Genomic DNA, 22,087 nt, shown 5'->3' on the forward strand with positions numbered 1-22,087 from the left:
GAGCTGGCCAAGGCCTGCAGGTGAACAAAAGCAATCCAGGCACCTGACTGCTGGGCAGCTGGTGAGTCAGCTCCTGGCAAGGACTTCTGGCTGCTGAGCAGAGAACAGATTCCTGCCTGTCTGCATGTGAGTGAAAATAAAGATCACACACCACACACACACACACACACACACACAGCATCCATCTTACACACTCAACATTCACAGTCACATTCAACGTGACATAACATCATTCTCTTATACACAGGCACACTCATACTCTCACATGGTCATAAGCATTCCACACACTCATTCTCACACATACACACAATACACCCTCATGCTCAACACTCAACTTTTCACACAGAAATACTCTCTCCCTCTGTTTCTCTCTCTCTCTCTCTCTCTCTCTCACACACACACACATACACACACACACAACTCATCCTCACACACAGACACACACGCCCTAACACATACATACTCATATACACATCCTCGCACACAGACACAGAGACACACTCTAATGCACACATGCACACACACACACACACACACACTCATCCCCATGCATACAGACAGACACACCCTTACACAATGCTGTGACCTGAAAATGAAATGTCCTCACAAGCTCATGTTTTGGGGGACACTATCTAGGAGACTGTAGAAACTTCAGGAGGTGACACCTAGCTGGAGGAAACAGGTCACTGAGGTAGGTCCCTGGAGATGTATTATTCCTGGCTGCCCCCTGCTTTCCCCTCTGCATCCTCTCAGTCTGGTTCGAAGTGTTTTATTTTCCTTGCCACCATTCCAGCTACGATGGGCCGAAGCTTCTGAACCTGTGAGGTGAACTAAGGTCCTCTCTCCCTCAAGTTGTTCTGTTGGGTAGTTCAGTCACTATGACTTGAGAGTAACTAACACTCGTTCAGCTCTCGTAAACACAGACACATTCACATGTTCACCCTCCCTCATAGACGGACTCTATCAGATACGCATTACTGTTAGAAATGTAAACACACATTCTAACCACACAGACTCACAGACACAAGCACAGTCATGTATAATATACAAATCTATTCACGCAGTCTCTACATTCAACAATACTCTTTTTAAAGAAACTTACTTTACTTTTAATTATATGGATATGGGGGAGCTGCACATGTAAAGAAAGCTTCAGACCCTCCAGAGCAGGAACTACAGACAGTTGTGAGCCACCTAATAGGGGTGCTGGGAATCAAGCTTAAGTCCTCTGCAAAACCATCTCTCCATCCCCTCAATACATACCCTTACATCAGAGTATATGAGCACATACACTTGTAGGAGGAAGCCTATATGCTGCCATTAACCATGTGACTTACTAGAGGCGCATACAGATGAGGTAATAAAAGAGCGGTTTACCACACCGCTAACCACACCCACTTTAGGCATGACTAAAGACATATATGGACGGACATAAAGACGTATACGTACGTAGACAGTGAACTACGTCACTAGCCAGGCCCATTTTTGGGCTCATCTGGGGTACTTGTTTGGTATCTTGTGAGTAATTTCTACAATAAATACTTAGTTTTACTTTCAGTCAGTGTGCCGTTCATCGTTACAGCGTCCTTTGGATCCTCACACGCTCACTCATTATCATACACTCACCATCACAAATTCTCTCACAGACACACTTGCACACACAGACACGATCATGCACCTACCACATGTTCTCATATGCATAGCACACACACACTCACAATATACTTACTATACACATTTTCCTAATATTCCCACACACATCCATACACTCTCATGCATTTACACACCAAGCTTACTGTGCACTCTTTCATGTCACAACCAACACACACACACGGCACACACACACACACACACACGGCACACACACACATGGCACGCACACACACACACACACACACACGGCACACACACACACAGCACACACACACGGCACACACACACACACACGGCACGCATGCACACACACACGGCACACACACACACACGGCACACACACACACGGCACACACACACACACGGCACACACACACATGGCACACACACACACACGGCACACACACACACACGGCACACACACACACACATGGCACACACACACACACACACACACGGCACACACACACACTCTCTTGCTTTGCCCTCAGGACTCTCTCACACAGCTGTCAGTTCCTCTCTAAGGCCCAGACTACCAACAACGGGAAGACATTGGGGTCAACTGGGGCAGCTGCTGCCAGCCTCCAACTCCATCTCCAGGCCACTGTGTCAAAAATCATACAGCTCAGCTTCCATTCTGGCATGCTTCTGCTAAGAAGCCCCTGACTCCCCCAGGATGACAGAGAATGGGCCATGCCATGAACACACACACTAGGCCCCTGCTTTAGAGATCCATCCTGAATAACCACCGTGCACTACAGCCTGCCGCACACCCCCACAACCACACCTCTGGCTGGGCTCTGAAGTGTCACCGGGGCCTTCTCCCACCTGTGAGATCCTTCCAGCCATCCTTCAACTGAGCCTTTGTGTAGCACAGCTGATTACCTCATCAACTTGATGCAAACTAGGCACACCCTGGGAGACTAACTCCCAGCTGAGGAATTGCCTCTATCCAATAGGCTTATAGACACGTCTCTAAGACATTTTCTTGATTGCTACTGGATGACACTGTGGACAGTGCCACCCCTGGCCAGGTGATCCCAGGATGTTTAAGCAAGGCAGCTAAGCCAGCCAGTGAGCAGCATTCATCTGTTGGTCCTGCCTTGAGTTCTCGCCCTGGCCTCCCTCAATAATGAACTTTGGACCTGTAAGCTAAAATAAACCCTTTCCTCCCCAAGTTGCTTTCAGTCGTGGTGTTTATCGTGACAACAGAGAGCAAAATAAGACAAAAAAAATGGTACCAGAGAGTAGGAGCTTGCTGTGACTGGCCTGACTCCGTAGGGTTTTGGAGAAGCATTCGAAACTTTGAAGTGGAAAGGTCTCTGAATACTTAGAGTTGAATCAGCTGTTCAGTGGGAGGTTGGAAATTAAGAATGCTGAAAGAAATGCAAACAATGGAGGCATAGATTGCAAAATTTCAGGGAGGAGTTTGAGGTCCCATCAGGATCATGAGATGTATCTGAATTAAGAATCTGTGGAAGACTTTGGAAATCAGTATGGAGATTCCTCAGGAAAAATTCCAGCGATTCCACTCTTAGGCATATACCCAAAAGAGGCAAATTCATACAACAAGGACATCTGTTCCACTATGTTCATAGCAGCATTATTTGTAATAGCCAGAACCTGAAAGCAACCTAGATGGCCCTCAACAGAAGAGTGGATAGAGAAAATGTGGTACATTTACACAATGGAGTACTATTCAGCAGAAAAAAAAACAGTGAAATCTTGGCATTTGCTGGCAGATGGATGACAGTAGAAGAAACCATCCTGAGTGAGGTAACTCTGTCACAAAAAGACAAACATAGTATGTACTCACTCATATATGGATTTTAGACATGGAGCAGGGGAGTACCAGCCTACAGTCCATACCACCAGAGAAGGTGGGAAATAGGGAGGACCCTAAGAGAGACATGCATAGTACCCAGAGAAGGGGAAGGGGACAGGATCTCCTGAGGGGATTGGGAGCATAGGGAGAGGGGAGAGGGAGCTGGGAGGAGAGGGGGAGAAAAGGAGGGGAAAGGAGGACATGGGGGAACAGGAAGTTTGAGTCAGGGGAAAAATAGAGGAGAGCAGGATGAGAGACACCATAATAGAGGGAGCCACTATAGGTTTGAGAAGAGATCTGGCACTTGGGAGATTTCCAGAGATCTACAAGGATGATACCAACCGACAATCTAAGCAATAATGAAGAGGCTACCTTAAATTCCCTTCCCAATAATGAGATCAATGACTACCTTATATGCCATCCTAGAGCCTTCATCCAGTGGCTGATGGAAGCAGAGGCAAACACCCACAGCTAAACACTGAACTGAACTCCTGGAACCCAGTTGTAGAGAAGGAATGATGGGCAAGGGGGTCAAGATCAGGGTGGTGAAGCCCACAGAAACAGCTGACCCGAACAAGGGGGAGCTCATGGACCCCAGCCTGATGGCTGAGAGGCCAGTATGGGGTTGATCCAAACCCCCAGAATGTGGATGTCAGTGAGGAGGCCTCAGCAATCTATGGGCCTGTGGTACTAGATCAATATTTATCCCTGGCATATGAATGGGCTTTGGGAGCCCATTCCACGTGGAGGGATGCTCTCTCAGCCTGGCCACATGGAGGTGGGCCTGGGCCCTGCCCCAGATGATATGACAGACTTTGGGGATCCCCCATGGAGTACCTCACCCTCCCTGGGTAGCTGAGGGAAGATGGGATGGGGGACTGGAGAGGGAGCTGTGATTGACATATGAAGCAGGCTTCTTTCTAATTTAAATAATAAAAAAAGAATCTGTGGAAGGAAATCTTTGCTTTTCAAGGAATGCTAGTTAGCTGAAGCTGAAAAATCACCTGTGATTAATAAGAGACCAGCATCTCTGAGGGAAAATCTTTTTTGTTGTTGTTATTTAGAGCCAATTTTTTTCCATTTTTTTGTATTTCAATTAGAAACAAGCTTGTTTTACATGTCAATCCTTGTTCTCTCTCCCTCCACTCCTCCCCTGTCCCCCACCGATCCCCTATCCCATCCCTTTTCTGTTCCCCAAGGAGAGTGAGGCCTTCAATTGGGGATCTTCAAAGTCTGTCACATCATTTGGAGCAGGGCCTAGACCCTCCCTGAGGGAAAATCTTATGAGAAATGTTTCCTCAGGGCCAACATAAAGAAGCTGTGGTCCTAGCGGGGTATGGTACAGCATACCTTTAATCTCAGCACTTGGGAGGCAGAGGCAGGCAGATCTCTGTGAGTTTGAGGCCAGCCTGATCTACAGAGCAAGTTCCAGGACAGCCAAGGCTACCCAAAGAGGCTGCACATCCAACTCACCACAGAGCTTGAAAAAGTAATATTTAAGAGTCTCCCACATGGTCTAGTTTTGATGGCATGGAGAGCAGCTGAGATGACACTGTGGGACAGGTTCAGGGTCTCCCTGAAGAGCATAGGAGAGGCCGTTGGTGAAGGCACAGCTTCATTTGCGGTGGAGGCCCCAGTATTTTGAAGATGCCAGGACGACAGATCATCTGCCAACGACAGCAGCAGGTGTGGAGTGGAATTGGCCCGCGCCTGTGAGAGGCACAGGATGGGAAAGCCAGAGAGCTGGGGCTGTGCAAAGCTTTTGGAGCCAGAGGACCATGAGCGAGCCCCAGAGGTCAGATGCCAAGCTACGGAATTTGAGCTACATGGAGAGATGCTGGTTTTGCTTAAGTGTGTTCTTATACCCCAGTTCTCACCTTTAAAATAGGAAAAGTATTTAGCTTGGGGTTTGGTTTTCCTTTGTGTCTGTTTGTCTTTCCTTTGCAGGAGCCCACAGTTAAGAGACTTTGGATATTTTTAAAGCAATGGTATTTTTAAAGCTGTGAAACTTTTACAGTGGTGCCATATTTTTTTTAGTTTGTTTGTTTATTTCACATCACATCATGACCACAGCTTCCTCTCTCTCCTCTCATCCCATTCTCTCCCCTGAACACCTCCCCTGAGCACCCACCTCCACCCGATCCTCTGTGGATCGGGAAGGCTCCCCATGGATGTCAACAAAGCATGGCATATCAAGTTGCCTTAAGACTAAGCACTTCTCCTTGTATTAGGTTGAGCAAGGCAATCCAGTATGAGGAATAGGCTTCCAAGAGTCTGCCAAAGGGTTAGGGACAGGCCCTGCTCCCATTGTTAGGAATTCCACAAACAGACCAAGCTACACAACTGTCTCTCAGATCGATCCCATGTAGGTTCCCTAGTTGTTGGTTCAGACTCTGTGAGTTCCTATGAGCCAGATTAGTTGTTTCTGTGGGTTTTCTTGTGATGTCCATGATCCCTCTAGTTCCTAAATCATTCCTCCCTCTCTTCAGCAGGAGTCTCTAACCTCGGACTAATGTTTGGCTGTGGATCTCTGCATCTGTTTCCATCAGTTACTGGATGAAGGCTCTCTAATGACAACTGAGGTAGTCACAAATCTGATCACAGGGTATGGCCAATTCTGGCTATGGATCCATTGTTGCTAGGAGTCTTAGCTGGGGTCATCCTTGTAGATTTGGGGGGGACAAAATGGCAGCCTACAGAATGGGAAAAGATCTTCACCAACCCCATATCTGACCGGGGGCTGATCTCCAAAATATATAAAGAATCTAGACATCAAAAAACCCACAAATAATCCAATTAAAAAAGGGGTACAAACCTAAACAGAGTATTCTCAACAGAAGGAAGAATCTCAAATGGCTGAGAAACACTTAAAGAAATGCTTATCATCCTTAGCCACCAGGGAAATGCAAATCAAAACAACTCTGAGATTCTATTTTATACCTGTCAGAATGGCTAAGATTAAAAACACAAATGACAGCTTATTCTGGAGAGAATGTGAAGCAAGGGGAGCATTCCTCCATTGCAGGTGGGAGGGCAAACTTAAACAACCATGTTGGAAATCAATATGGCAGTCACTCAGATAATTGGGAATCAATCTAACTCAACACACAGCTATACCACTCTTGGGCATATATCCAAAGGATGTTCAGCCCTACCACAGGGACACTTGCTCAACTATGTTTATAGTACAGTTATTCACAATAGCCAGAACCTGGAAATAGCCTAGATGTCCCTCAACTGAAGACTGCATAAAGAAAGTATAGTACATTTACCCAATGGAGTATTATTCAGGAGATTTGAAAGCAAATGGATGGAACTAGGAAAAATCATCCTGAGTGAGGTAACCCTGATCCATAAAGACACACACAGTATACACTCCCTCATAAGTAGATACTAACTGCCAAGTACAATCCACAGACTCAGAGAGGCTAGGTAACAAGGCAGTCCCAAAGGGGTGAGGGGATGCATGGATCTCCCTGGGAAGGGGTATAGATCTCCTGGGTAGATGGGGGGGTGAATGGGCTTAGGAACTAAAGGGATCAGGATGGAGGATGAAGTAAGAAAGATGATTAGAAAGGGGGGATTTCCAGGGTCAGGTAGACATGGATGCAAGGACAACTTCCACTAATCTACAGTGATGTTGTATTCTATATTATGATATTGACATGTGATCCTGGGGGTCAAACAGGGAAAGATTATGCTCTAATAGTAATGTGTTTATATGTCAGGTTGATGGGGGGAGGGGTAGATTGTGCTGTTAGTTTTTGTCAATTTAACGTAAACACAGACATACCTAAGAAGAATGAATACTGATTGCAGAATTTTAATAATCACCTCCCTCTGATTGGCCTGTGGGCACTTCTGTGAGGCATTTCGTGCTAATTGATGTAGGAGGACACAGTCCACTGTGAGCAGTGCCATCCCTGAACAGTTGGGCCTGGGATGTTTAGGAAAGGTTGAAGAGTGATCCTCTGGGGGGGGGCGCATGCGCCTTTAGTCCCAGCACTCGGGAGGCAGAGGCGGGAGGATCTCTGTGAGTTAGAGGCCAATCTGGTCTACATAATGAGTTCCAGGAAGGAAGGAAGGAAGGAAGGAAGGAAGGAAGGAAGGAAGGAAGGAAGGAAGGAAGGAAGGAAGGAAGGAAGGACAGAAGGAAGCCATGGGAACAAGCCAGTGAGGAGTATTTCTCCATTGACCCCCGAGTTCAAATCCTCCTGTCTTGATCTCCATCAGTGATGGGCTGTAGCCTATAAGCCAAAATAAACCCTTCCCTCTCCAAGTTGCTTTTGGTTGTGGTGTCTGCCGCCGAGTGAGGTTATCTTTCTAAATCTCTCTGGCTAACAGGAAGACATCTTTCCACAAGTCCTCTCAGCCCATTCTCTGGTCACTTCTACCATCCTCCATGGCCTGGCCAGTCACATCTTCATCATGTCAGAATGGAAGCACTACAGGACAAATCATGTGTCTCATCATCTACAGACTTTTACACCCCTCCCCTAATGCTTTAAGCATGAAAGAAACACACACACACACACACAAAATGTGTTGGATTCAAAGTCAGTAATTTAATCTCTATGACGATTAATCAAATTCGTCCCACATCAGGCCAGTCTCCATCAAACTGAGCCAATCAAAGCTGGTCCAGCCTAACTCAGACACACTGCATGAGGGAAACAGCTAAGCGCACATGCTCTCCTCAGAGCCAATCAGAAGTGTGTCCGGAAAAAAATACCCTGCCTCAGCTACAGAACCCTGTCTTGTGGCAAGCACTCTCCCAGCCTCAGAGTACAGTCAAATTACAGGTCAGAGATGTGGATAATGTCACTGTCCTCAAGACTGATCCGATCATAAAAGTCCAAGGTGGGAGTTACAAAAAGCAAGAGGGGATTGGAGGACCAATATGAAGTAAGACCTGACTCCAAGAATGTTCCAGCCTTGCAAATTTTCTTCCAGGAAAAGAGACGACTAGGCCAACGGAACAGCAGATGCAAGTGAACATAGGGTCTTCAAGAGAGGAGGCTAACTAGGGGGTAACTGGGTCACTAGATCCGGAGGAGACCTGTAGGTTACACAAAGTGGAGGTTTGTAAACTGTGGTAATTAAAACATAGCTGACATTTATCATCTTAGCCGTTTTTAAGTATATAATTTAGTAGTGGTAAGTTCATTCACATTGTAGTGAAATTTGGTCCCAAGTTATTTATATTTATAAAAACCAACGATTCCCACAGCGTAACCCCCTGTAGCTATTCTTTCTGCCTCTATGAATCTGCCACCTCTAAGCAGAACAAATAGTTAAATTCACATAAATAGACTCCTAATATAATACAGTATTCATGCAGAAAGGCATGGTAGCACATTCCTATCAAACCAGCATTTGGGATACTAAGGAAAAACAGTCAAAAGTTAGAAGCCAGAGTGGGCTACATAGTGAATCCAAGGCCAGCATGAACTACAACCTGAGTACCTGTCTCAAAAATAAAGTATTTGTCTTTTTGTGACTGGCTAATTACACGTAGCACAGTATCCACGGGCCATCTATGCTGTAACCTTGCAGAATGTCTTTCCTTTTTGTGCCATCATTCGCACGTACCACGTGTATTTACCCATTTCTCTGTCAATCAGCATTTGACAGATGTGGCTGTGCAGTTGTGCCTATGAATATGTGCACATCTTGGAGACCCTGCCTTCTATTCTTTGGAGTGTGTAAGACCCTGCCTTCTATTCTTTGAGTATGTAAGACCCTGCATCCTATTCCTTGCAGGGTATAAGACCTTACATTCCAGTCTTTGGAGTGTGTAAGACCCTGTCTTCCAGTCCTTGGAGTGTGTGAGACCCTGCCATTTATTTTTCATTATGTTCTCAGAAGTGGAATCCCATCATCATATGACGGCTCTACATTGTTTTTTTTTCTTGAGGAACCATCATATTCTTTCTAGAGTGAGGGAATACTGGAGGCCCTCTGAGGGCTTTGAATGAGAGAGTGACATGATTTTATTTATATTTTTAAAATATCACTCTGACTTTGATAACACAGAGTATGGGTTAGAAAAAAAGAGGAGTTCGGGGGAACTTCTGAGGCCAGAAGGTCATTTTAAAAACTTAAAAGAGATAATGGGAGGAAGAGTGGACATGGGAGATTGTCAGGAGAGGGACGCTGGTGAAGAAGGAAGAGAGATAATTGGATATCTTGGAGGGGGGCACTGAAGAGCATTCTTCGGTCTGAGGTTTGAGCCCATGAGCACGCAGAGATGTCAGCCACAGAGATGGAGTAGAGTCAGGGACACAGATATCTTGAAACAGTTTACAAAGGGCCCTCCACCCTCTTACTTTTTTATAACCCTCAATTTCAATTTAGCCTTCATCTCTCAGACTTCTCTGACACCTCATGAGGTCACCCTCAGGCCCAAGCTCTAGGAAAGCATCACTAACTATCAGAGAAGATGCTGGCAGGGATGCTGGCTCTACTGCAGGCTCTACCAGTAGAAAAAAGTGGATCCATTGGCATCAGGCCGGCAGGATGTGGGATGACATGCATCTCCAGGGGCCCAAGAGCTGGCCAATCAGTGGTCCAGCAGTTTATCAGCAGCTCCACAGGCTCCAGAGGGTCACCTGAGACCGCATCACCAGGGCCAGGGTCCAGCAGAGGTGACCTTGTCCACAGGCCTGGCCTCTTATCTCAGAGTCCCCTAGAGTCATGTTTTCCTGCTAGTCTTCTTGTCCTGTCACATGTCATAGATAAAGGAACACTTTGAAGTTGAGGAGGCCGGGGCTCATTTTTTTAGGAAGCATTCTGCGAGTACTTACTAAGCATACCTAGCATGTTCTTCGGGAAGTGCTGATGGCAGGGACAGAGAGACGTTACACCCAGATGGTGCCTTTGAAGGGCTTTCCGCACACTGACAATGTAAGGGCACACGAGGTTACACACTAAATGGTAAAGGAGATGGCGTGGGCTGATGGCTTTTAGCAAAATAGACTGGGGCTTTTCTTCAAGGAAAAACACAACTTGGGCAGAGAATGGATGGGAGGAGAGGGAAGGAGAGGGGAGCTGGGGCGAGGGGGGCCTGGAGAATGCAACAAGGGGGGAAAGAATTTCATTCAGGGCCAGAAATCTGAAAAGGGCAGGGAGCTTGGGGAAGGCAGCACAAGGCTGGGCGGGGAGGCAGGGAGGAGGTTGATACAGCATCCAGCTTTTAGAGACACAGGTCGGAGATGTACAAGGGCAATGTGCTGAGCATAAGGCCAGAAACTTCATAGACGGCGCCTCGCTCAGCCACCAGTGAGGGTTGAGATTGGGGTTCTTACCCTTAGCGTATATACTAACAGTTTCTCACGGTCTAGGGAGACGGCTCGGCCAGTAGATCCTTGCCTCGCAAGTACATGAAACTTGTGTGTGAGCCCAACAACCCATATTATAAAAAGCTGAGTGTAGTGGTACACACTTGTAATTTAGCAGCAGGTGGGGAGTAGAGATAGTCAGATCCTTGGGACTCAATGCCCGCCAGCCTTAGCCTGCTTATTAGCAAGTTCTAGGCCAGTAAGAGAATCTATCATACAAAAGTAGACAGTAGCTGAAGTGCACCTGTGGTGTCCTTCTGACCTGTGTGCGTGTGTGTGTGTGTGTGTGTGTGTGTGTGTGTGTGTATGCGCGCGCACACCTGTGGTGTCCTTCTGACCTATGTGCGTGTGTGTGTGTGTGTGTGTGTGTGTGTGTGTGTATGCGCGCGCACACCTGTGGTGTCCTTCTGACCTATGTGCGTGTGTGTGTGTGTGTGTGTGTGTGTGTGTATGCGCGCGCACACCTGTGGTGTCCTTCTGACCTATGTGTGTGTGTATGCGCGCGCACACACACACTTGCAAGCAGGTGCATGCATGCAAACATACACACACACACAGGTGGTCAGCTGTGGGACCTGGTCACCAGTCACTGAGCAAGTAAGAAGCAGCATTTACTAAACACTCCCAGAGCTCTCCTCCCTGGGACAGCATGGCTGTTACTGTTGCTGCATCTTTTGGTGTTGTTTGCCTCTTAAATGTTCAGTATACGTGCGAGGCAGAGAAGAGGAAGCCTATTCTACGCGTTATTTCCGGCCTGAGTGAGGAGTACTCCTCTTCTAGGACTACGGTATGACAGGAGGAAATAGGCCATCCACTCTCACAGATGGCATGGCTATTCTGAGATTTCCAGACCTCCTGTTCTCAGAGTCACTTCTTGTTGTGATGATGTGGTCTGTGTGGAACAGAAATCTCTGCCCGGGGATGTGTGACTTGGCCAAGCGACTTGCCATGGCCAATAGAAAATGAAGAGAAGAGAGGAGAAGCCACACTCCTCCAATGCCTCTGGAAGCATTGTGTGTCTTTCTGCCATTGCTAAGAGCATGTGGTGAGGGCCGTGCAGTGACCCCAGAAAACAAACACCAAGAGCCACTTGAAGATCTGAGCCACAACGGCAGCCAGCAGCCAAGTCCAACCTGGATCCACAACACCGGGAATGCCCCAACTGTGGGTCACTTATCTGTCCCAGCAGATGTATCTGCGACCTGGGCTGGAAAAAAAGTCTACAGGAGCCTTACAGCAAAAGGAAATAAACCTCCCCGTTTCTAATCCACTGCTGCTAACTGTACCACCTGATCTCATCAGAGGGATTCCCCGAAGGCTGCAAGAAGACCGAGGAAATCTGAGGTACCTGAGTCATTAGGCGTCAAAGGCATGAAGGCAAGATTGGCCCTGGATAATCCCTCCATGGTTCGGAGTCATCTATCTAAACGAGTTCCTGTTGATTTCCCGAGTGGACCTTTAGATGCTCCCACGGGCACCCCAGGTAGCATCAGAGTGGAATCTGTTAACCCCATCATCATCCAAGGTGTCACTCTCCTGCAATGAAGACATGTGGCTCAGTATTTTTTTCCCCTTTTGGAATTTGTGTTACATTACTAAGTTCTGTGTTACACTTACCAACAGCACGTTCTTTCCCCCAGTGGCTTTACAAGTTCTCTGCTTTGCACAGACTGTGAGTCACGCTGGACAGTGCCTCAGTGATATCGTTCCTGTTAAATACTACTGTCATTCTAAGATCCATATAATTACAGGATGGTAGGGTTAGAGTAGAACTCGGGGAACATCAGTTCTGACCACGTCATTTCACGGATAAGAATGCGGAGGCCCACGGAGAGTAGTTTGTCTGCTGGAGGTCACACAGCTAGTTAGTAGCAAAGCAATCAGTGCCATGGGAGAGATTAGCAGGACCATTCTAGAAACAGGCAATAATCTCCACTGCGTCAGGGAGCCTCTGAAAGTGGGTCAACTCTATATCTGTTAAGATGCCCAGTGCCGGAATCCTGCCTGCCCTTAAGCTTTGAAGTGGCTGAATAACACAGGGAAAATGACCCTGATTGGGGAGAAATGGAGTCCTCCTCCTGAGGCCTTGAGCTGAGCCTGGTTCCATTTGACATAGATGCTGGCAGTCTTGGAAGGTGTCACCAGCAGTCTGCTGAAGACAGTTCCTGAGCAACAAGAGCTTCATTGTGTGATCCACTAGTCAACTATTGTGGGCATTGTGCAAAGTCAGTCACAGAGAGAGAATTTACACCACAGAAATTAGTAAATGCTACCATCTGAAGATAATGCAGTTATTGCTGCTTCCACAAGGCAGTTTAGCAGTATACCTTGGGCTGTTCCTCTTCCCTGAGACTGGAAATCCTTCAAGCTTAGAAAGACCCTCCTGGACTAGGGATGTAGCTGAGTCAGTAGAGTGTTTTTCTAGCAGGCACAAAGCCCCCCATACCCCATAACTAGGTATGGTGCACACCTGTAATGCCAGAATTCGGAAGATAGATGCAGGAAATTCACAGTTCGAGGTCAGCCTGAGCTACATACTGTCTGTAAAATGAACAAACCAGCAACATCCACACAGACAGAAATATTCAAGAGAGAGAGGATAGGGACAGAATTACCAAGAATAAAAGAGCTTCCACCCAGATCCCTGTCAGCAGGCCCCATGAGCTTTGTCCCTATGTAGTGAGTGCCTGACTTCACATCTACTTAAAGTGGTCTCTCAGAATTCCATAACCTCAGAGTCCCAGTATCTCAGCATTGCAGACTTTCAGTGTTCTCCAGTTTGGCCAAGTGGGGGCAAGCCCGTGCAGTACTAAAAGGAAAAACAGTAAAAAAAAAAATCAGAAATTTTGATTACAACAAAATTTTAGTTTTCTGTATGTTAAAAAAAGATAAAAAGCATATATGGTGTACATCAACATACTTGATAAAAGGTCATGTCACAGCTTAATGTGCAAAATGCAAATGCAAGTCAGTAAAAAAAATGATGAGCAATTCCAACAAAAGTAAAGGCAATCGGCAAAAGAACAAATGTTCAGTCAACATAAAGAACGTGATATCAATATTAATAAAAAAGGATACCTTTCACCAGAGGAAACTATGAAAGTTTTTAAAATAATGGGCCAGACAATGCTAACAAAGTTGTAAAGAAACAGAGACTCTCAAACTCTGCTAGTGAAAAAATAAACTAGTGCAAACCTTCTGGAAGGTGTTTCTGCAATCAGTGTGCAAGCCTTTTGATGCAGAAATAGTACTTCCAAGAATTTATCCTTGGGCAGGCCTCTGAGTTGCAAAGACGCACGCACACAGTTGCTACTCATGGTGTTATTTATTTAAAAAATGTATAAACAACCTAACATTCCAAAAGCAGGGGGAGTTTTTAAAAGTAAATTATGGATTCCTATATAACGAAGTGCTGTGCAGCCACTAAAAATCAAGGTGTTAGAAAATATGTTCAAAATATACTGCAAAGTGGGGGAAAACAGTCTATAAATTAATGCTTCGGGTCATTTGCTTAAAACTTACACAAATATCTAACTGGAAAAATACTAACCGTGTGTTCTCTGTACAAAGACTATAGATTATCTAGCTTTTTAACTTGTTTTTTTTCTTTTGATATACAAGTTGACTCTGCTGATGTTTCACAAGCTTTCTTCCAAGAGCATGTTTTCCTGTCTCAGTTGGGGGAAGCAAGCACACTTAGGCCTTATATTAGCTCCTGGTTCCAACACCTGATAATCTCCATGAAGTGTTTACCACAGTTTCTGGAATGTGGAGAATATCTAGTCAATGCTGGCTACCACTATCAGAAATACAAAGCAACTATTATTTACAAAGAGAAAAAGGACATATTTGAGATTTGGTTTTGGGTTCTGGTGAGGTGTCTACCAGATGCCACGTAAAGGCTTATCCAGTTGGAAGGCCAGCTATGTCCAAGGGGGAAAGGTACCCTCCATTGGAGAGCTCTCTAGGCCACACACTGAGCCCTGGCCTGGAGGGTCCCTTCCTACTATTCATCCCTGCTGATGTTCCAATTCTTCAGTCTACAATGTTGTTACATCCATGACAAAGCCAAGGCTATCTCAGAAAACTATAAAACAGCAACAATTGTTAAATAACATCCAGACCCTCTAAGGATCCCGGTCACGCCAAGGGTCAGTTTGTTGATGTAGAAATGACCTACAGTCATACGGTAGCCTTCCATCTCAGGACTTACAAAGATGTAGTTTCTGCAGATGTCTGCCAGGAAGCAAGAGAGATGTGGTAATTATCTTTGAAGTGACCCCTACACTTTGTGAAGTCTAGAAGGCAAGTCAGCATGACTTGTCAGAACCCTGTGTCCCTCCCTCTCAGAAATGGTGGCCAACACTGACACTGTTCCCAAACCAGTAAGAATGGCCTCCCTGCAGAGAACGTCCCACATCAGGTGGAGACTGAGGGATGGAGCTGTCACTGAGCTGATAGAGTGTTTGCCTGGGTAGAGGCTGAAATTTTCCACTTTGGGAAGAGCATCTAGGCCGTTGCAGGCCTAGGAGTCATCCCAGGCCCTCTGGGCGCATGTCCTTGTGTGCCTGTAACCCATCCTGAATTCTGAGCCTCGTCCCCCCTGGCTGGAATCTTCCCTCCATCTCCCTCCTCCTTGGTCCCACTCTCGGGACAGCAGCCGCTGCAGGCTTGTGACAGCTGCAGTACCATGCCTTTAGTCCACAATGGCTCCCTGACTTGATTCTCTAAAAGACACAGTGACACACACGCCTTCTGTCTTAGCTTCCTGTCGTTGGACACCACCCCATAGCTGGAATAAGCCATAGCAGGTCCAAATGTGCAGTCCCAAATGGCAAGGAACATTTACCATACACTTACATTTAACCACTCACTGTGCTGTGAACCCAAGACAGTTAAGAAAATCATGCCGGAGGGGACATTTCTATATAGAGGAGACTATTTGGCAAAATGGGGTCTTTTCCACAGAGAGCTGTGGCGATCTGGATTCACTGGGCCTTTTCATTCCTGCTGAGACCCTTGTTGTCCTTGTGCAGGTAATGATGACCACAGCATTTGGCACCGAGCCTCCCGGGGCTAGCCACCAGCCCAGTAAAGGGACTTTGTCTAACCTGAGGATACACCATGCCCACTGTGAACCTACAAACTGCCTTGGAGTCAGATGGAAGACTAATGGTCACCAGATGCCCTAGTAGGAAACTTGAAGCCTAACAGCCAAACAGCTGGTGCCTCATCCTATTTCCAGCTGTGCAATCCTGACCCAACCACATGTATACAATGGGAAAGAGTCCCCACCACACATGTTGGTGGTGGTAAGATAATGAATAGTGAGTGCATGGGCCCTAGTAAGATGTCGGTCAAGGACAGTGACTATCATAAGGAACCTCCATGGCTGTCCTACCCACAGGAATGCTGCTCACCCAGCAGCAAATGCCATGAGTCCATGACAGAGTTCATCTTATTCTCCTCTATGTCCCTCGCCTACCACGCTGCCAGGCACACGGTAGAGCACAGAATCTTAAGTATTTGTTGAAGGAATGACTTAACCGATACCACTTTGTCTCTGAAATATGCCTTTTGTATTTTATCATTTTGTGAATGATGCATTATCCTGTGACCTTTTGAATTTCCATCTAATCTTGCTTTCTTATTTGTCCCTATGACCCTGAGCAGCACACAGCTCTCCCTCCATACTATCCTGCCTATATAGATTGTAAGCTCTAAGCCAAAGTGTTGCTTTGTACAACCAGCCACCCTGAAACTTCACACCATAGAACAGCAGTCGGCTGTTTTCCTAACTCTGTGGGTCAACCCATTCTTCTGCTTGCCCTCCCTGCAGTCACTCATTCAATTGCAGTTAGGCAACGTTAATCCAAGATGGCTTCCACCCAGCTCTCTCTCCAACTAAGCACTCGAGCCCAGGTAGAAGGCAAAATCACTAGCTGGAAACTAAGCTCTGAAACTAGCTGAGCATTGCTTCAATAACACTTATTGGCCAAAGTGAATCCCAAGACAACACGCTATGGAACAGGGGAGGAATAGAGCTCAGTGGAAGAGCAGAACCCAACTCTCTGGTTGTTTGAAACAAGACTTCATTACACAGACCAGGCTGGCCTCCAACTCACAGAGATCAGCTTGCCTCTGTCTCCAGAGTTCTGAGAGTAAAAGTGTATGCCACCGTGAGGGTCCAGACTCTCTCCCTCTTGATGGAGTAAGTTTCAGAAAATTTTGAACATGCTTTCAATCGTGATCAAATAACAGAAATGTAGGCTGAACTTAACCAGGTCAGGAAAGGAAATACACACTGAATTCAACTTGTAGAGGGTTTCAGGGGGAAAAAACACATTCCCACCAGGATCCAGAACAAATCTAAAAGCATCTGAAATTGGAAGCTATCTTTTTTTTTTCAAACTAGGGCTTTTTAAGGCCAGTCAGAAACGTATTTTTCCTGAGTGATTTCATTTACTCTCACTATTTCAGTGTCATCTATATGCTAATGACCTTCAGATATTATCTCCAGGCTCAGCTGGTGACTCATAAGTCACCCTTTGAGTTGTCCCCAAACTCGCTCCATCAACCGTCTCCCCAGTCGCTTGACCACAAGTTTGTCCTCAGTTGCTCTCCTTCTCCTTCACCTCCTACCTTCAATCTATCTATAATTCCTGAAATTCCTACCTCCAAGCCATCTCTTACCAGTTTCCCAAGGCCGACACCAAAAGGCCTCCCTCAAAATAAATGGCTTGACATGACAGAACTGTATTATCTAACACAAGTTCAGAATCATCAAGGTGTAGGTGGAGTCACAGCCCCACCGTGACCCACAGGGGCCTTTGCCTCCTACTAGCTTCTGTTAGCGACCTTGGCTTGCATTCACATCAGCCTATCCTCTGCCTCAATGGTCATCACCCAGTGGTCTCCCCCACACCCAGGGGTGGGGATCTACATCCCAGTCATGATGAACTAGGCTTGCCCTAATCCAGTGTGGTCTCATAATACATCTGCAAAGATCTTATGAGGACACTTACATGGACTCAGGGTTAGTTAGGACTCTAACATATCTTTGGGAACACAATACAACCTATTAAAGCTACTACAATCTTCTTTCCATTTATTGATTTATTATTTTACATCCTGACCACAGCTTCCCTCCCTCCTCTCCTCCCAGTCCCTACCCCCACATCCCCTCTACCTCCCCACCCATCCACACCTCCACCATTTCTGTTTAGAAAAGGCAGATCTCCAAACATGACTGAAGAAAAGAGTGTCAACATAATGATACCCAACAATATTCTGCTAAACTATAATCACAGCCCAAGCCAGTATCAGCTCTCTCTGAAGTCAACTCTTTTATTCAACTCTGTTTCACTCTTGCTCTCTACAACAAAAGCTGAGGACAGAATATAAACTCCTTAAAGAGAATCAAATCACCAAACCCTGACCTAGATATCCTCTCCAAGACACATCCCCTTCCACCTTCCTTATTACCCTCAGGACAGCCATACCAAGCTCCTCTCTATCCCCAACAAGATGGGCTTACCCAAGGGAAAGCCTTTTCCTTAGATACTCCATGGACTGCCAACCCCAGGGTTCTAATTACTCATTCTTCTTGTCACTCAAGGACAGAGAAGCCACCCCTTCAGAGATCCTCCCAAACCTTTTCATTCACTCTTCTGTTAGCTCAGTTCCTTACGAATCACTCTAAGCATGTATTTTTCTTTATTTCTAGTGTATTGTGCGCATTCCCCAACTAGGATGTGAGCGAGGACTCTGTTTCCATCACCATTACACTCTCCTTTCCCAGACTAGTGGCTGACACAAAGTGAGTGCTATATGAATACTTGCTGAAGGAAAGAACTATACCTTGGCGAGCAAATGGAGTTTTCATTCTTTGTCTTGTAGAATCCACTGACTTTAATAAGGCCATTCCCTCCTGACTACTTTTTTTTGGGGGGTTTTTTCAAGGCAGGGTTTCTCTGTATTGTTTTGGAGGTTGTCCTGGAACTCACTCTGTAGACCAGGCTGGCCTCGAACTCATAGAGATCCACCTGCCTCTGCCTCGCGAGCGCTGGTCCTCTCTGCTATAATCCAGCTGCCTCCCTTGCTCACTCCTGCTCTTCCATTTTCTTTTAATGCCATCAGGCCTTGGGGTTCTGTTTTGGGTCCTTATCATGGATAGAACAATGCCTCCCGAGCCATGTCCACTGTCCTGACCCTTTGCACCTGAGACTGTAATATCTTCCATGGTTAAAGATTCGTATCGGAAGGATAATCTTATCTCAAGGATCCTTACAAAAGAAAGGTACAAGAGTCAGGATCAGTCCAAACACTATCATGATCAAAGTGAAGGCCACAAGCCCAGGAGTGTGGGACAGCCACTAGAAAAGGTTAGGAATAGGCTGTCTGTCACTCAGCATGTCCAGAAGGGACTCGGATTCACTGCCACAACAGAAGCCGTGTCAGTACTGGGAGAAAATGACTTGTCTGTTATATGTGACTAATTCTGTAGCAATTTGCTGTGGAAGTCATGGGGAACCAATACTGCTCTCTTTTCTTCCCTTTTCTATGTGTTTTTGAGTAATTTCATCTTCACCTATAGCTCTGGAGATCATATGTAGATGGATGAATGTGTCTTCTCTAAAATTCGGATGTCTACACCCACCAACTTATTTACCATCCATAAATGGATGTCCTATGGGTACCCCCAAATTAAATCCATCCTCGTCCATTTTCCCTGTCTACCTCTGTGTAGCACTTAACCATCTTGTCTGCCTGAGCTAACAACAGCACTGCATACACCCTTCCCAAGCAGGGCTCTTAAGGGCCCCTCTGCGTTTGCTCCAGTGTCCAAAAAACTCTAGGCTCTGTTCCTTTAATCTTTTCAACTCATCCTCTCCTCTCCACTGTTTCTTCTACAGCCCTCTCTGTCTTTTAAGAATTCCCACCTAGCCTTCTGGCCTCGATCCATGAACCCCTCAAACCCATCTCTGTTCTAGATTTTCTTTCTAAAATGCAAATATCTCATCACACCTCCCTGCCCGCAGACTCCTCTGAGATAAAAGTCAAGTTGCTAAACATGGCTTACACGGCTTCCCTCCGTCTGCCTCCCACCCCCATCACCCACCAGCCTCACCTCCTCTGCACCATACCCCTGCTTCCCACTACCCTAACTGCAACCTTCTTGTGGAAGCCGGGGAAGAAAGGCTGCTCATCCCTGCCAGGTCTTCCCTTCACTAACTGTCCCCTCTTTAAGACCCCCCATTTGGCTGACTCTGGACTCAAGGGAATAAGAAATACCTATTTCAGATCAGACAATCGCACACATAAATCAGCTCTCATTTCTCCCTCAAGATACCCTGAACAAAAGGAAAATTCACACTCCAAAATGCAAATCCATGCAATATTCGTTCCCTTATAGATAAGCCCACCCACAGAAACCCAAATACAGAAGATATAGACAGATGCTCTTCCAACTGCGAATGCCTTCCCGTAACTCCCCTTCAAAGAGCTCTTATGCAGACACAGCCTGAAGCTGCAAACACCCAAAGCAGGGGAAGCGAAGAATTTCAAGGGCTTAGAGAGAAAAAGAACAAAATAGGTAAGTGGGTAGAAAGGGGAAGCAAAAGAGAATGACCAGGAAAAGTCACCAGGGGTGTATTCATTCATCAGTGTTCCCTGAGCCTTGGTAATGTCAAGTATGTGCTGTTGAAGAATAAAAATAACAAAGTGTTTGAGGCAGAGGCCATGGCAGCACTATTTAAATACACACACACACACACACACACACACACACACACACACACCTTGGAGAACTACTGCCTTAAAGAGCAAAAGATGCTTCGTGTTTCCCAATCAGAAGCACAGCTTGGGGAGGCATGATCTCACCTGCACAACTGCTCACTCAGAATGATTCTTCTGCAAGCAACAAAAAAATAAACAGAGGTCCCCCACTTTCTCTTCCTGGAACAACATAACTCTGGGGTGTTGGGGAGATGGTTCAGTCACAAAGTTCTTGCCTTGCAAGCACAAGGACCTGAGATCAATATCCAGCCCCCACACAAGGGTGATTGACAGGGTGGGTCTCACTTGTAAGCAAAGATAGGCAGAGAGAGGAGGATCCCTGGAACTCACTGGTCAGACGGCCTGACAGAAATGCTAAGCTTCAAAACCCTGCATCCAAAGGAACTATATGGCCTCCCTGAGGATGATACCTGAGATTGTCCTCTGCTTCCACACTGGGGACACATGCATGGCCACCCCCACACAAATACACATACAGAAAGGGGCATTAAAAATATAGCCAAGACAGTCACTGGGCTGTCTTTATGCGGGTTCTGGAAGCCAAGAAACCTTACGCACAGCTGGGTGGGAAGCACTAATTCTCCCTGACATGGCCCTGGAGGGAGAGGTGGATCTGAGAACAACCCTGAGGCCTGAGTGCCCGCTGGAGTGGGGTGGAAAGCAGTCCTCATTCACCCTTCCTTTGGAAACTGGGAAGACAGCTCTGATGGTCCCAGGCTATAAGGGTGAAACTAGGGGGCAGGCCGAGGGTCTTCCCGGGCTGGAGAAACATCAGTATTCTGCAGCATGGGGACAAAGCTTTGAGTCGCAGGCTTGAGTGAGGCTTGTGACTGACTCAGCACGCTACCTAAAGTGACCTTAAATGATTTCCTCAGAAAAGTAATTATGCTGGAGTTAAAGGTCAAATAGCAAATAATGACCCTACAGTATCAGGCTCATTTCCCCTCCTACCAAGAGTTAGAGTCACGTGACCAACCTTGTCCACCCGATCCCGAAGTCCTTGAAGCCTCAGGCTTCTCTAGGTTCATCAGTGAAGCTGCTACAGCATCTCAGACTATAGGACAGTGAAGCCTGGAGTCTGTTCCGTAGGATCCAGTCTTGGCATCACGCCCTTCAACCCTGACTCCTTCCTTGAACTCCACTGATGACAAAAGAGCTTTGCTTCCCTTTTGTCCAAGTCTCCAAAGTCATGGTAGCCCGACTTCTGCCTCTGTCTGTAAGCAAATGGCTATTCCTGAGCCCCTTGGCTGTGTTGGAAGTCTTGGTCTCTGCAGGCAGACAGGACGTCCACCCCAACTGCATGGGCCTCCCAGCACCACCCTGTGCAGGTGCTCTACAGTAGGAACGGGGTGCTTTGCTGGGTGTTCCCGCTTGAGCTAACTTCCAGAAGCTGGGGACTCCCAAGTCTGGCCCTTCCGCCCAGACAACCTGCATAAAGCCCCGAGCCCAGCTAGCCCAACCTGGACTTTCT

General features: G+C 46.5%; 1 protein-coding gene across 2 annotated transcripts in view; it reads right to left on the reverse strand.

The window, feature by feature from the left end:
- Tmem178b (transmembrane protein 178B) overlaps nt 1-22,087 on the reverse strand; it is a 393,728-nt gene that overhangs the window by 298,605 nt on the left and 73,036 nt on the right. The window contains exons 1-2 of one of the 2 annotated variants that reach the window (XM_021222806.2): nt 12,436-13,204; nt 12,167-12,354 (exon numbers count right to left, since the gene is read on the reverse strand). The exons of the other annotated variant lie outside the window; for it this stretch is intronic. Coding sequence (XP_021078465.1) covers nt 12,167-12,224 — 58 coding nt within the window. The 5' untranslated portion in view covers nt 12,225-12,354; nt 12,436-13,204. Of the gene's footprint in view, nt 1-12,166; nt 12,355-12,435; nt 13,205-22,087 lie in introns of those variants that run through there. 2 annotated transcript variants of the gene reach the window in all.

The sequence above is a fragment of the Mesocricetus auratus genome, unplaced genomic scaffold (assembly GCF_017639785.1).
Source record: "Mesocricetus auratus isolate SY011 unplaced genomic scaffold, BCM_Maur_2.0 Super-Scaffold_100019, whole genome shotgun sequence".
In the NCBI taxonomy this organism is placed as follows: Eukaryota; Metazoa; Chordata; class Mammalia; order Rodentia; family Cricetidae; genus Mesocricetus; species Mesocricetus auratus.